This window comes from Erpetoichthys calabaricus, chromosome 12 (assembly GCF_900747795.2).
Source record: "Erpetoichthys calabaricus chromosome 12, fErpCal1.3, whole genome shotgun sequence".
In the NCBI taxonomy this organism is placed as follows: domain Eukaryota; kingdom Metazoa; phylum Chordata; class Cladistia; order Polypteriformes; family Polypteridae; genus Erpetoichthys; species Erpetoichthys calabaricus.
This window is the reverse complement of record NC_041405.2, coordinates 27,708,101-27,722,009: the sequence shown is the minus strand read 5'-3', so window position 1 is coordinate 27,722,009 and position 13,909 is coordinate 27,708,101. Positions and strand designations below refer to the sequence as shown.

Sequence of the window (13,909 nt, the reverse complement as noted above, 5' to 3'; positions counted from 1 at the left end):
GCACAACACAAGAAACTCCACAGTCCAGGTAGCTTTGTTTTAAGTCATTTAGTAAAATTTCAAAGTAAACACAAATCACCAAAATTTAAAGAGAAAAGTTTGTAACACACATTAAAAGCTCTTGTCTATGATATTTAATTAAATATCCATGCTTTGGTTCATTAGGTGATTACATGACAGTTGTATTACATTACATTATGCTACATTACAGCTAGAAAATTATATGCCCTTATACCTGTCCACTCACAAAGCAAACAAAACTTATTTTAATATTATGCCAGAATTATAGCAAGTTGATAAATATCTTTCATTTACATTCCAGCTTGTAGGGAATAAACCAGATCTTTCCTTTATCTATTTATCATTTCACTCTGTGCTGCTATGTAAAGCCTAACATTTTATTATAATTAAGCAAACAATTTGACTTTATTTAACATTAGCTTTAACTTGTAAAAGGGCTACATAAAATGTCAGTCGTGTTTGTTTAGTATATATAAGTGTTGTGTTTGTTTGACCTTTCCCATGTATGAACTATACATACCTGAACAAGATTTATATCGCTACATATGTAAGGAACATCACCAAGTATGGCACGTGACCCTTGAGGAGATGGGGGTTCCTTTTACTTCCAGGTTACATACAGTATAAGTTAGGACTGCACATTTCAAAAAGGAGGAGAAAAAGGAAGCATCAAACAACTCCTTTTTCCTTCATTTGAATAGCCCTGTTTTTAAGGATTCAGTCCTCTGATTTGATGTGTTTCTTCATTAAATGACAGCCAAACAGAAATGAGATTTGAAACGAGACAACAGATGACCAGCTAAACTGGGATTTCAAACCCCAACCAATCTCTTAATAAGAAGCCGTTTATTGCTGTTAATTAAAGCCGTTATTTAATTCCATGGCTTGTTGCTGCTCTCATTCTGCCACAGCAGACATTTCCAAAACTGTTGATTTTTGTGTTTTTTCTAAGAACACCGTCAAAATGTTTTGGTGACCTGAGAGATCAACATTACTGAGACCTTCACCTTTCTTTATTTTCTGGTCATGTGGCGGCTTGTTTTGTGTCTCATTATTGTTTGGCTGCTAATTAAGGAAAAAGAAACAACTAAGGGGCTTGAGTCAAGTTAATTAAAACTAAGGCAAAAGAAGTTAATTACAGCAAACACTGGTCACTAATGAAGAAGATGGTTAGAATGAAAACCTGCAGCCACTGCGGCTGACCAGGACCGGAGTTCGACACCCCTGATCTAAGGTATCCAAAGATCGTCACTGTTTATCCTGTTACACACGGCAGTAAGGCACTTTTTCATCAACCACATCCCAGGTCTGCCAGACTGCTTTCTGGAGTCATTGGTGAGACAGTTTGGGTCCATACTTCAAAGCTGCACTGTTTGTATTGTGGTTTGTGTCATTTCATCATTTGGGACTTGGTTGGCTTTCAGCCATTTCTCAGTCTCTGCAGTTTCTGGGTTCCATTGGACACTTTGTGTATATGAACGTTTGTTTCTCATTTTGTGAATTATATATGTTTTCTGGTTAAGACCAGGGAGGACAAAGGAGTATGGGGCCGCGTCCCATACCTTTTCTATAACTATATTTGCAACTGCACCAGGATCAGGGAATATGGGGATTTATGTGTATTAAATTTCATCCTTTTCCAATATAGTCATTTTTTTCACATATCGAACCTTTTCTCTTTGACCAACTTGTTGATTCTACTGTTAACTGGGGTACTTGAGTGGAGGGCGGGTAAGGAACGAAAGGGAAGCAACAGTTTGACGTGGCTGAGTCCAGGCTTAGCTCCAGTTCAGCCATAGTGGGCAGCTTGCCACCTTCTAAGCGTGATCTCAGTTGTTACAAAGTTTCTAAGAACAACTTTCAGAATGAAGTACTGCTTTTTTCATTCTAAGCAAGACTTCATAACAGAACAGAAAAATTAAACTGTATTCTTACTTAAATGCTTAGACTCTTCATCCAGAGCACATATCCCCAATCCCAAAGCAGAATATGCGGACAACGTCTTCAAGCCGACTCGTTTTGGTACTATTTTTTCACCAATAATATCAGTGGGTACTGACCCCATTGCTGGTGAAAACTGTTTGCAGTTTTCACAGCGTTCAACGGTGACTGGTCTTCTGTGGTTTTTGCTCATTTTGACACTCACACTTCTAATTTGACCAGGTTCTGCATTAACACGATCTTTATATAGGCGACTATAGGCCTGTTGCTCAGCACATGTGGCAGGATTTCTTTTTAGCGGAAGTCTAGCATCAGGTACTCTCTTTTGCAATTCGGTTGGTCCTCCAGCCATGTCATTATTATCCTTAAGGATCTTGCGAATCTGCAAATTCTGTCCTTTGTATTTTTTTCCTGTTTGGAGATCTTCTGCAATTGTCAAAACATGAGGTTTGTTTCCTTTTATGGTAGTTGTGGAACGAATCTCACGGATTGATTCACCAGCATCTACAATTTGTTTAACAGCACCTTTACCTACCACATTTTGAAGCTTACCTTTTTGTACTTTGTATTCTATCTTTCTCCCTAATCCTTTACCACCAGCATATCCTGTTGCACCATCTAATGCAATACTGCCAATCAAATCTACATAATTTCCTCCATTTTTTGGATCCTCCACAATATGTTGTATAATGCCTAGAGTGCCATAAAGTTGTTTTTCCTTACATACAAGCACATCAGTAATGGAAATAGCTTCATCCATTGCTACACCTGCCATCATGCCACCTACTGTTGCTCCCACTGGGCCACCTACTAAGAACCCCCCAACCCCTCCAGCCATGACACCTGTTGTGCGAGTGGCAGCCTTCATAGCATTATGACCTCCTTCTTTGTCTCCACAAATGTAATGGACAGTTCCTTTCACATGTCCCACAACTGGCAAAGAATCAAGTGCACCATTCATTCCTTTCAAGAACTGCTTCTGAGTTTCTTTGGCTCCCTCTTTATCTCCTGATAAAGCCTGAACTACAGATGTCCCTTGAGAGACACCTGGGCATAGCTTCAGAAAGTTCTTCTGTGTCGCCTTTGCACCCTTATGGTCACCTGAAATCACTTGAACCAGTGATTTCACCTGAGAAAATATTGGAATAGCATCCATCTTCAGGCTGCTTATAAAAACAAAACAACAAGAATATGGAATCAGTACCACAAACTATAGAAGTCCTCAAAGTCTATTATGGTGCAGTTAATATGTTGTTACATTAAATTTCAGGATTACCTAGCCAGTGGTTAGGAAGTCTGTGTTAGTTCAGAGTTTTAGCGGACAATCAAACTAATTTGCCTTATTGTAAGGCATAGGGGATCAGTCCAAGATGGAGGATAAACTACAGAAGCCATCTTATTTGAAATTGTCCTTCTTGTCCTGTGGATTCTGAGCTAGACGGACAACCTGAAAGTTTCTCTAAATAAACATTCTTTCAAAGAGGAAGAGAAAACTGAAATGAAAGAAAGCCTTAGAGTGCGAATACAGCATTGGGGTTGAAAAGAAGAGAACCAGCCAGCATGAATGAATGAGAGAGGCCAGCGTGGTCAGGGAAGGAGCAAAGGATCGGCGCTCAAGGGACAGATCGCACCCACTGAATGGGAGAGTAAGAACGATCTGGGAGGAGTCCACCCTAGGGATCTCAGTTAAAGTGAGATGAAGTGTAGACCATCTATGCAAGTCTTGCTTAATTTTTTCCATACAGATGTCAAAATTTTGTTGATAAAGAGCTTTATGGTTACTTGTAAAGTTTACACCTGGGTGTTAAACTGATCTGCAATGATAAATATTGTGTGCTTGAGAATTCACTGTAAAGAGCACACTTTTATTCAAATTTATATTAAGACCAGAAATCTTTTGAAATTCTGTTAATGCTGTTAGGACTGCAGGCAAAGTATTTTGTGGATCGGATATATACAGTACCATATCATCTGCATATAGAGAAATTTTCTGTTCAAGTCCTTCTCTGATAATCCCCTTTATCTCATAAGCATTTCGACAGTGAACTGCCAGTGGCTCAATGGTGATTGCAAAAAGCAGTGGTAACAAGGAGCATCCTTGTCTAGTACCACGTTCTAGTTTGAAGTAGTCTGAATTAATGTTGTTAATACAAACTGAAGCTTCTGGACTGGTATACAGTAGTTTGATCCATGCACATGTGTTCGGGCCAAACCCACATTTCTCCAATGTAGTGAAAAAGTAGTTCCATTCAAAGATATCAAATGCTTTTTAAGCATCTAACGATAATATCTCCAGGATGTTAGACTCTGTGGGTGAATATACAGGTGCTGGTCATAAAATTAGAATATCATGACAAAGTTGATTTATTTCAGTAATTCCATTCAAAAAGTGAAACTTGTATATTACATTCATTCATTACACACAGACTGATGTATTTCAAATGTTTATTTCTTTTAATGTTGATGATTATAACTGACAACTAATGAAAGTCCCAAATTCAGTATCTCGGAAAATTAGAATATTGTGAAAAGGTTCAATATTGAAGACACCTGGTGCCACACTCTAATCAGCTAATGAACTCAAAACACCTGCAAAGCCTTTAAATGGTCTCTCAGTCTAGTTCTGTAGGCTACACAATCATGGGGAAGACTGCTGACTTGACAGTTGTCCAAAAGACGACCATTGACACCTTGCACAAGGAGGGCAAGACACAAAAGGTCATTGCTAAAGAGGCTGGCTGTTCACAGAGCTCTGTGTCCAAGCACATTAATAAAGAGGCGAAGGGAAGGACAAGATGTGGTAGAAAAAAGTGTACAAGCAATAGGGATAACCGCACCCTGGAGAGGATTGTGAAACAAAACCCATTCAAAAATGTGGGGGAGATTCACAAAGAGTGGACTGCAGTTGGAGTCAGTGCTTCAAGAAGCACCACGCACAGACGTATGCAAGACATGGGTTTCAGCTGTCGCATTCCTTGTGTCAAGCCACTCTTGAACAAGAGACAGCGTCAGAAGCGTCTCGCCTTTGGACTGCTGATGAGTGGTCCAAAGTTATGTTCTCTGATGAAAGTAAATTTTGCATTTCCTTTGGAAATCAAGGTCCCGGAGTCTGGAGGAAGAGAGGAGAGGCACAGAATCCACATTGCGTGAGATCCAGTGTAAAGTTTCCACAGTCAGTGATGGTTTGGGGTGCCATGTCATCTGCTGGTGTTGGTCCATTGTGTTTTCTGAGGTCCAAGGTCAACGCAGCCGTCTACCAGGAAGTTTTTAGAGCACTTCATGCTTCCTGCTGCTGACGAACTTTATGGAGATGCAGATTTCATTTTCCAACAGGACCTGGCACCTGCACACAGTGCCAAAGCTACCAGTACCTGGTTTAAGGACCATGGTATCCCTGTTCTTGATTGGCCAGCAAACTCGCCTGACCTTAACCCCATAGAAAATCTATGGGGTATTGTGAAGAGGAAGATGCAATACGCCAGACCCAACAATTCAGAAGAGCTGAAGGCCACTATCAGAGCAACATGGGCTCTCATAACACCTGAGCAGTGCCACAGACTGATTGACTCCATGCCACGCCGCATTGCTGCAGTAATCCAGGCCAAAGGAGCCCCAACTAAATATTGAGTGCTGTACATGCTCATACTTTTCATCTTCATACCTTTCAGTTGGCCAACATTTCTAAAAATCCTTTTTTTGCATTGGTCTTAATTGATATTCTAATTTTCCAAGATACTGAATTTGGGACTTTCATTAGTTGTCAGTTATAATCATCAACATTAAAAGAAATAAACATTTGAAATACATCAGTCTGTGTGTAATGAATGAATCTAATATACAAGTTTCACTTTTTGAATGGAATTACTGAAATAAATCAACTTTGTCATGATATTCTAATTTTATGACCAGCACCTGTATTACTTTAAACAGGCATCAAAGTTTGGAAGCTAAGTGTCTGCCTTTAATAAATCCAGTTTGGTCATGTGATATTACCAAAGGATGTTCTTTCTCAATCCTTCTAGCTCAGGGGTGGGCAAATTCATTCCTGGAGGGCCGCAGTGGCCGCGGGTTTTTGTTCCAACCCAGTTGCTTAATTAGAAAACAATCCTTGCCAATAATTACATTTCATGGCTTGTTTGTACTTTAACTCTGCTATGTCAAGTCATTCTCATATCCTTGCTTTTTTTTTCCATTCTAAGGATATCATCCAAATACTTTGAAGTATAAAACGGATGGGTAATTCTCAATCCTTCACTTTTTTCTCTTCTCTTTCCTTCCAAGTATTTAATTAAACCAAATAGTGCATGATAAATACACACAGGTGTAAAGGGTAACAAGCAAAATGGATAGCTGCTGGTTTCTTTTGTCATTTGCATCTTATTGCTAATAAGGAGCAATTAAAAACCAAGACTGCAGCTGTTTAAGACTTAAATAAGCAATAAGGGTTCATAATCTTAACGAGGGAGATAACTAAAATGAAGCAGAAGTCTTTCTAGAGCAATAAGGGCTTCTTATTAAGCAATTGGGTTGGAACAAAAACCTGCAGCCACTGCGGCCCTTCAGGAATGAATTTGCCCACCCCTGTTCTAGCTAGTCCTTTGGTGATATCTTAACATCATTATTCAGAAGTGAAATTGGTCTGTATGAAGCACATTGTAATAAGTCTTTATTTTGCTTAGGAAAGATGGTAATTAAAGCTTGGCGAAAAGTTTGAGGTAGAATTTTATTGTCTCTAATAAAAGGGGAGCTAAGTTAATTGAGATTTTTTTTTTTTATAAAATTCAGCAGGGTAGCCTTCAGGGCCTGCTGCTTTCCCACTTTGAAGTGTTTCTTGTCCTTTGGATCTTGGACTATGTTGACAACTTAAGATGTTGCAATAGCAGCATTCATAATAGAGTAGAGACTGCTTGCCACAAATTGTAATAAACGTTTCATTTAATAAAATTAATAACATTTATTAAAATAAATCACAACAGCAGTCTTTAATAATGACAGCTAGACTTTCACCCATTTGGGCTAACAAAACTATAGTGCTTCTTGTTTGCACATAAAGAAAAAGTAATTCAACAACAAATTTTTGAATTAGCTTACCCAAATGAGAAAAGCACTATATAAATGTAAAGAATTATTATTATTATTATTATTATTAATAGTATCTTTATATTAAAAGATAATATGATCTGGGTTTGAGGGTTACATAGTTTAGATCTTGTAATTGAGCAAACACAGACTCAATTGTACACACACCATGACAAAGTGTACAATTAACAGTTGCTTTTCAATATGCAGTATAAATTATCCATTGCTTTATAATCAGATCTTTTTCTAAGGGCAGCTTTTGACCTCACATAGAATTTAATACAATGAAAAAAAAAAAAAAAAAAAAACCTGGCAGGATATAATCAATAAAATTTTATAATAAGCTCTTAAAGCACCGAGGAAGCAATTATCTCCGCATTTCTTTTTCTTCTCCATTCATTTCTACTGGCCTATTAAACTCATCAATTTAGGTATGTTTACAAGCCTTAAGTTTTACCCTGTTGGCCAATGCTCTTTTCCAGGGGTGGGGGTCGAATTGTTTTTCAATCCTATTTTTTGTAAAAATTTGATTGATTTGTATGAATGATTACAATAAAATTAATAAAATTATAAAAAAAATAAAAAAATAAAAATAAAAAAAGAATTTAATACAATGAGGAAAGCAGGACATGGACTAAAGAGATAATCCAAAACATGAATGTTCAGATAAAAAATATGTTAGTATCGTATTGAACAGCTGAGTGGCACAACAGGTAATTGTGACAATCTGGCTTATAACTTAAATTTTGCCCAACTGTTCCTTTGCCTGTAAAAATTCCTTCTTGTTTTTCTTATGGATGCTGCTATGTAGGAGACAGATTGCAAGTACACGGGTCAGGTTACTCTGAAGTATTTCCTGGTTATGTACCATGACACCACTAGTGTGATGTTTTAAAAAAACTGCTGAAAAACCTACCCAATCACTCATGATTTGAACTTGTGAAAGAAAAACTTTGGAATCTTTTCATATTTTCAGTTTATGATTTAACTTAAATTTTGCTAGGTTGTAAATATTATGATTTGGGGAAACATCTTTTTTTATTTTTCTTGAGATAAAATTTTCCTTCTTTAAAAATACTGCTCTTTCAGCGTTTCATACGTTATTAGTATGTTCAGTTTATAAACAGTATATATATATATATATATATATATATATATATATATATATATATATATATATATATATATATTTTTTTTTTTTTTTTTTTTTTTTTTGCAAAAACTAAATATGTATTAGCATTTTATTTTTATTATGACATGAATTTAGTTTAAATGATTCACAGGTCTCTTCATGGACTCTTTCTAAAGATGTCTGAATATATAGTATCATCAAACATGGCGTGGCTACATCCAGATGCCTTCCTGATCACTCCAGGTAGACTGTGCTTTTATTTAATATTTTATTTACTTTTTATCATCTTTCATGCCCATACAACAATGGGCTTGGTAGGGCCTTCTCTGAACTGCACAATGTGCTAAGTGCTACTCAAACCAAACATCAAGACTCAGCAATCGTCATGGTGGGGGACTTTAATAAAGCGAACCTCAGACAAGTTATTCTGAATATTTATTAACACTTTACATGTACAGCCAGAGGAGTTAACACACTGAATTACTGTTACATGTTGTATAAGCAGGGCTACAAAGCTGTTTCACAAGTGGCGTATGGGAGATCCTTCAATGAGTCTCTGGCTCAGTCTGTGGTTCCCACTTGCATTAAAAAATAGGTAGACAACAGGTGGTGTGATGCCTCCAGCATCATCACATTTAATACAGGAGCTCCACAAGAATGTGTACTCAGCCATCTGCACTCATGACTGAGTAGCCACACACACCTGAAATTCATTCTTCAAATTTGCTGACAACACAGTGGTGCTGGTCCTCAACAACAATGACACAGCACACATGGAGAAGGTGCAGAACTTGGCATTGTGGTGTCTGGAGAATTGCCTCCAAATGAATGTCAGTAAAACACTATGGACTTTGGTAGGAAACAGCAATGGTCCTACACCACCCTCAAAATCAACAGGACCACAGTATATGTGGCTGTTTACATCACTGAGGATTTTATATGGACTGAACATATTCAAGCCCAGGCCAAAAAGGTGAGACAGTGTTTTTACCATCTAAGACAGATGAGGAAGTTTTAGGACTCTCTGGTGATCCTAAGGACTTTTTATTTTGGTGCCGTAGAAAGTATCTTCACTCAGAACATCACCTACTGGTCTGAGAACAGTTGTGCATAAAGGAACTACAGAGAGTGATTCAGGGAACTAAACGCTGCGCCAGATATGAATTATTGTCTCTGCAGGATATTTATACCAGGTGTGAAGCCCGGGGGTGTGCACAGGCACCCTAATCCCGACACAGACATGCAGGAGACAGGTTTATCACCCAGCACACATTTATTCACAATTGGGGAGCATTTCACCCTGCTCCCCACAGTACAGTATATAAGGCACCAACACAGTCCAGTCCCTTCTTGGAGCCAGGCCTTCCACCTCCACTCCTCCTCAGGCTTTATCCTCTTCCTTCTGACTCTGGCCTTTGAGTGGTGGTGAATGGCTCCCTTTATAGGGTACCCAGAAGGACTCCAGGTGCCCAATGAGCTTCTTCTGGCAACACTTCTTGGTGTGGCGGAAGTGTGGCCGAATAAGGTCGTGGTATTGGCCACGGGCAGGCCCGGTCTTAGGTATTATGGGGCCCTAGGTGAAAGGGGGGGTCCAGGGGCCCCCTGAGGGGGGCGGAGGCCCCCTGGAAGCTCTGTGAAATGCGTGAAAATTAGACCAAGGAGTCAATCCGGGGCCCCCCGGACGCCGGGGCCCTAGCCGGTCGCCTACTTCGCCTATGCCTAAGGCCGGGCCTGATTGGGACAAATAATGCTGTAGTATATTATAAGTATATATGACAATTGCTCACTCGGACAATTTGTTTTGGGGGCCCCCAAGAAGGCGGGGGCCCTAAGCTATAGCTTGTGTAGCTTATACGTAAATCCTGCACTGGCCACGGGCACCAACAGGGTTGAGCTCTCACGCTCATGACCCGTGGCTACTCTCTGTCGGTCCGGGGGAGAAATTGTCCTTGAAATACTCTCTGCCCCAGTCCTTTCAAGGAGGACTCCAGCCGTCCGCAACACAGGAGATGCAGTACCAGGATCATCAGGGACTTGTCTCATCCTATTAACTATTTGTTCAACCTGCTGAAATCAGGCAGATGCTTCAGGAGTATTATGACCAAAACAGAGAGGCTCAGGAGGGGCTTCTATCCACCTTAACCTGAACATGTCAACACTATTTTTTCCAACTTTTCATTATATCATAAATTGAACTCTGTACTTCACTGTATCTCAGCTGCTGCCATGTCATTTAAGACTATTACATTAACCAGCAAACTAGCATACTGTGCTTCACAATACATAGATATTGTACTGTATACAATTGTACATTATTCAGATCTTGTTTATAACTGGGAATATGTATTTTTTCTTTTCTGTATATTGTATCACCTTAGTTCTACCCTTTTTAAATTTCTTTTACCGTAGATACTCGCGTATTAATTGATCTTGCAGATAAGTCGAGTGTATTTTTTAAGCCGAAAATTACGAAATTTGTTATGACCCGCATATAAGTCGAGGGTAACACTTGACAGCTATCAAATTCTTTGAATTTCATAATTATTTCATAATTATAATTATAATTATGGCAATCGTTAGCATCTTCCGTTGGCGCTTGGGCACGGCCTCTAAAGCAGTAGCAGGAGCAGATCGATTTGGAGCCATAACGAAGGGCTTAACTATTCACAAAGATAAACACAAAAGAGCACAGAAGTTAACTCTTTACACAGCGAAACACGTTGATGCTGAATGAGCGAGACGAGACTTCCTGGTTAATGCAGCGGAATCGAATTTGGCGCTCCGTCACTGAGCCAATCAGCACACAGGAACTTAACTGCGTGCTCTAATTGGGTAGCTTCTCAGCCATCCGCCAATAGCATCCCTTGTATGAAATCAACTGGGCAAACCAACTGAGGAAGCAAGTACCAGAAGTAAAAATACCCATTGCTGGCTGATAATTATTAAATTGTGTTGCTCCGCGGATAAGTCGACCCTGTTTTTTTGAATGAATTTTAAGGCATAAATTTTTCGACTAATACGTGAGTATCTACGGTAAATTGAATTTAAGCTATTTGTAAGTTTTATAGCACAGTCTCATGACTGATTCAGGACACGTTTCACTACATGTTGTAATTGCATAAGTATGTATGTGACAAATAAAGAATAGATCAAAAAATAAAATCAATCAAAATCAAAAGGTAAAATCTTAGCTAGAAGGCTTGAGAAAGTGCTTCTTATAGTAATATCACAAGACCAAATCAGATTTTTAGAAGCAAACACTTAGCCCCAAACTTTCAGCACCTGGTTAATGTAATATACTCGCTGTAGTGGAGCATACTGTATATCTAGCATATAAGTTGATAAATATTTTGTATGTGTTTATTTGTAAGTTAGACAACCCACTTGTGATATAAGTGTTTCAGGAGGCCTGTTTTACTTTATTGATAAGGTGCTTTGATATTTACCTAAACAAACTCTTTAAATAAATACAGAACTTCTGTAATAGGCTGCTGCTTGCAGAGTGCCCAAATAAAGTATTTAAAGAAAGATATAGCAGGAACAACCAGCAGAATAGATAAGCTGAATCAGGACATAAAAGATCAGGAGGTATGTTTAAGTAATAACTAAAAGAAAATCTAACAATAACTAATGGAAAAATACAGTAAAATATTACCAAAATTGAGGATAAAATCAGAGTATTTGGTGCTCATCGGGAAGATATCAAATATTCATAAATTGTATGAAAGAAGTTGAAAAATTGACATCAGCCGACGATAAAAAAGAAACTGCTTTAGAAACCGAATACAAAGTGCTTTGTGTGTAAATTAGTAATGTTTGAAGATAAATATAGAAGTAACAAAATCAGTATTGAAGGACTTCCTGAAAACTGTGAAAGTCAAAACTCAGAGACATTCACAGCTTATTATTTTCCAAAATAACAGGAGAAGACTTGAAATCTGACACTGAGATCTCAGCTGCTTATCACATGTATGGATTGAATTCCTCATAGCCTAGGAGCCTGATTGCCAGATTTGACAAGCTGCAGAATAAGGAAAATTTGATGTTGATTCTCACAAAGAAAGAGGGAGGTTATATTTGAAAACAGCCATGTTTAAATACAGCTGAAGCATTTAAACCATGCAAGCCAAGGTGACAGGAAGAAAGCATTTAGGCTAAGTAAGAAAACTAACAGAAAGAAAATGAAACAGAGATAAGAAGAAACAAATGGAAGACACTAAGGCAGGCTATTAAAAGAGAGTTTGACAGTCAGTTTATGGTCAATTGTTACAGTGTGCTATTTGTTTTTATTATTATAATAATCATAATAATTTAAATTTATATAGTGCTTTTCTTACTTCCCAAAGTGATTCAATGAGTGGAGAGCCACTTCAACCACCACTAAAAATTAAAATTGAACTATGCCAGCAAAGTTTGCATACCATATATGCAGGGCCGGATTTGAGTTTTCATCGCCCCATGGCAATATTCTTCTGGCGCCCCTTTTTTATTATTTATTACTATAAAAATGAAATTTGAGCGAAATCACATTACTTAAAAAAAAAAAAAAATTTGTCTAAACTGTGGCGCCCTGAGGCACAATCACTCCTAACCCATTAACAGCAGTGTTTGGTGGACTCCCAGATAGGCTTAAAGTGGAAAAGAATAAATTGATTGTAATACCACACTACTAGCAAGTGGATGTACAGTAATCCCTCGCTATATCGCGCTTCGCCTTTCGCGGCTTCACTCTATCGCAGATTTTATATGTAAGCATATTTAAATATATATCGCGGATTTTTTGCTGGTTCGCGGATTTCTTGCTCAGTTCCTCAGCTTCCTAAGTTGGTTTGCCCAGTTGATTTTATACAAGCTATTGACAGATGGCTGAGAAGCTACCCAACTTACTTTTCTCTCTCTCTTTCTTGCTCTGACATGCTCTGCTCCTGACTGAGGGGGTGTGAGCAGGGGGGCTGTTCGCACACCTAGACGATACGGACGCTCGTCTAAAAATGCTTTCACGTTGCTCCCCTTCTGTGCAGCAACATGCTGCACGGTGCTTCGCATACTTTAAAGCTCGAAGGGTACGTATTGATTTTTGATTGTTTGTTTTTATCTGTGTCTCTCTCTTTCTCTGCTCCTGACGGAGGGGGTGTGAGCTGCTGCCTTCAACTGCTTTGTGCCGCGGTGCTTCGCATCCTTAAAAGCCAAACAGCCCTATTGATTTGTTTGCTTTTCTCTCTCTCTTTGACATTCTCTGCTCCTGACACGCACTCCTTTGAAGAGGAAGATATGTTTGCATTCTTTTAATTGTGAGACGGAACTGTCATCTCTGTCTTGTCATGGAGCACAGTTTAAACTTTTGAAAAAGAGACAAATGTTTGTTTGCAGTGTTTGAATAACGTTCCTGTCTCTCTACAACCTCCTGTGTTTCTGTGCAAATCTGTGACCCAAGCATGACAATATAAAAATAACCATATAAACATATGGTTTCTACTTTGTGGATTTTCTTATTTCGCGGGGGGTTCTGGAACGCAACCCCCGCGATCGAGGAGGGATTACTGTACCTAGCTTAATTGGAAGAATCATCAACCCACTTTTTATAAGTCAGTGGGTAACTGATTATTACTTGAAATTGGAAAAAACTCTCATTCAGAGGATCTGTTCAAAACCTTTTTTTTTTAAATATTGCAAGCTTTAATTAGTAAACTTTTAGAATAATCATTCATATCAGAGGAAAATGGCATTTTCCCCATT

The 13,909-nt window shown here is 38.5% G+C and overlaps 1 protein-coding gene across 1 annotated transcript in view; it reads right to left on the bottom strand.

Annotated features, from left to right (window-relative positions):
- Positions 1 to 212: 212 nt before the first annotated feature.
- The window catches only part of LOC114661984 (uncharacterized), a 29,309-nt gene continuing 15,612 nt past the window's right edge, over positions 213 to 13,909 (bottom strand). The window contains exon 3 of the mRNA XM_028815261.2: positions 213 to 3,125. Coding sequence (XP_028671094.1) covers positions 1,940 to 3,118 — 1,179 coding nt within the window. The 5' untranslated portion in view covers positions 3,119 to 3,125 and the 3' untranslated portion in view covers positions 213 to 1,939. The remainder of the gene's footprint in view (positions 3,126 to 13,909) is intronic.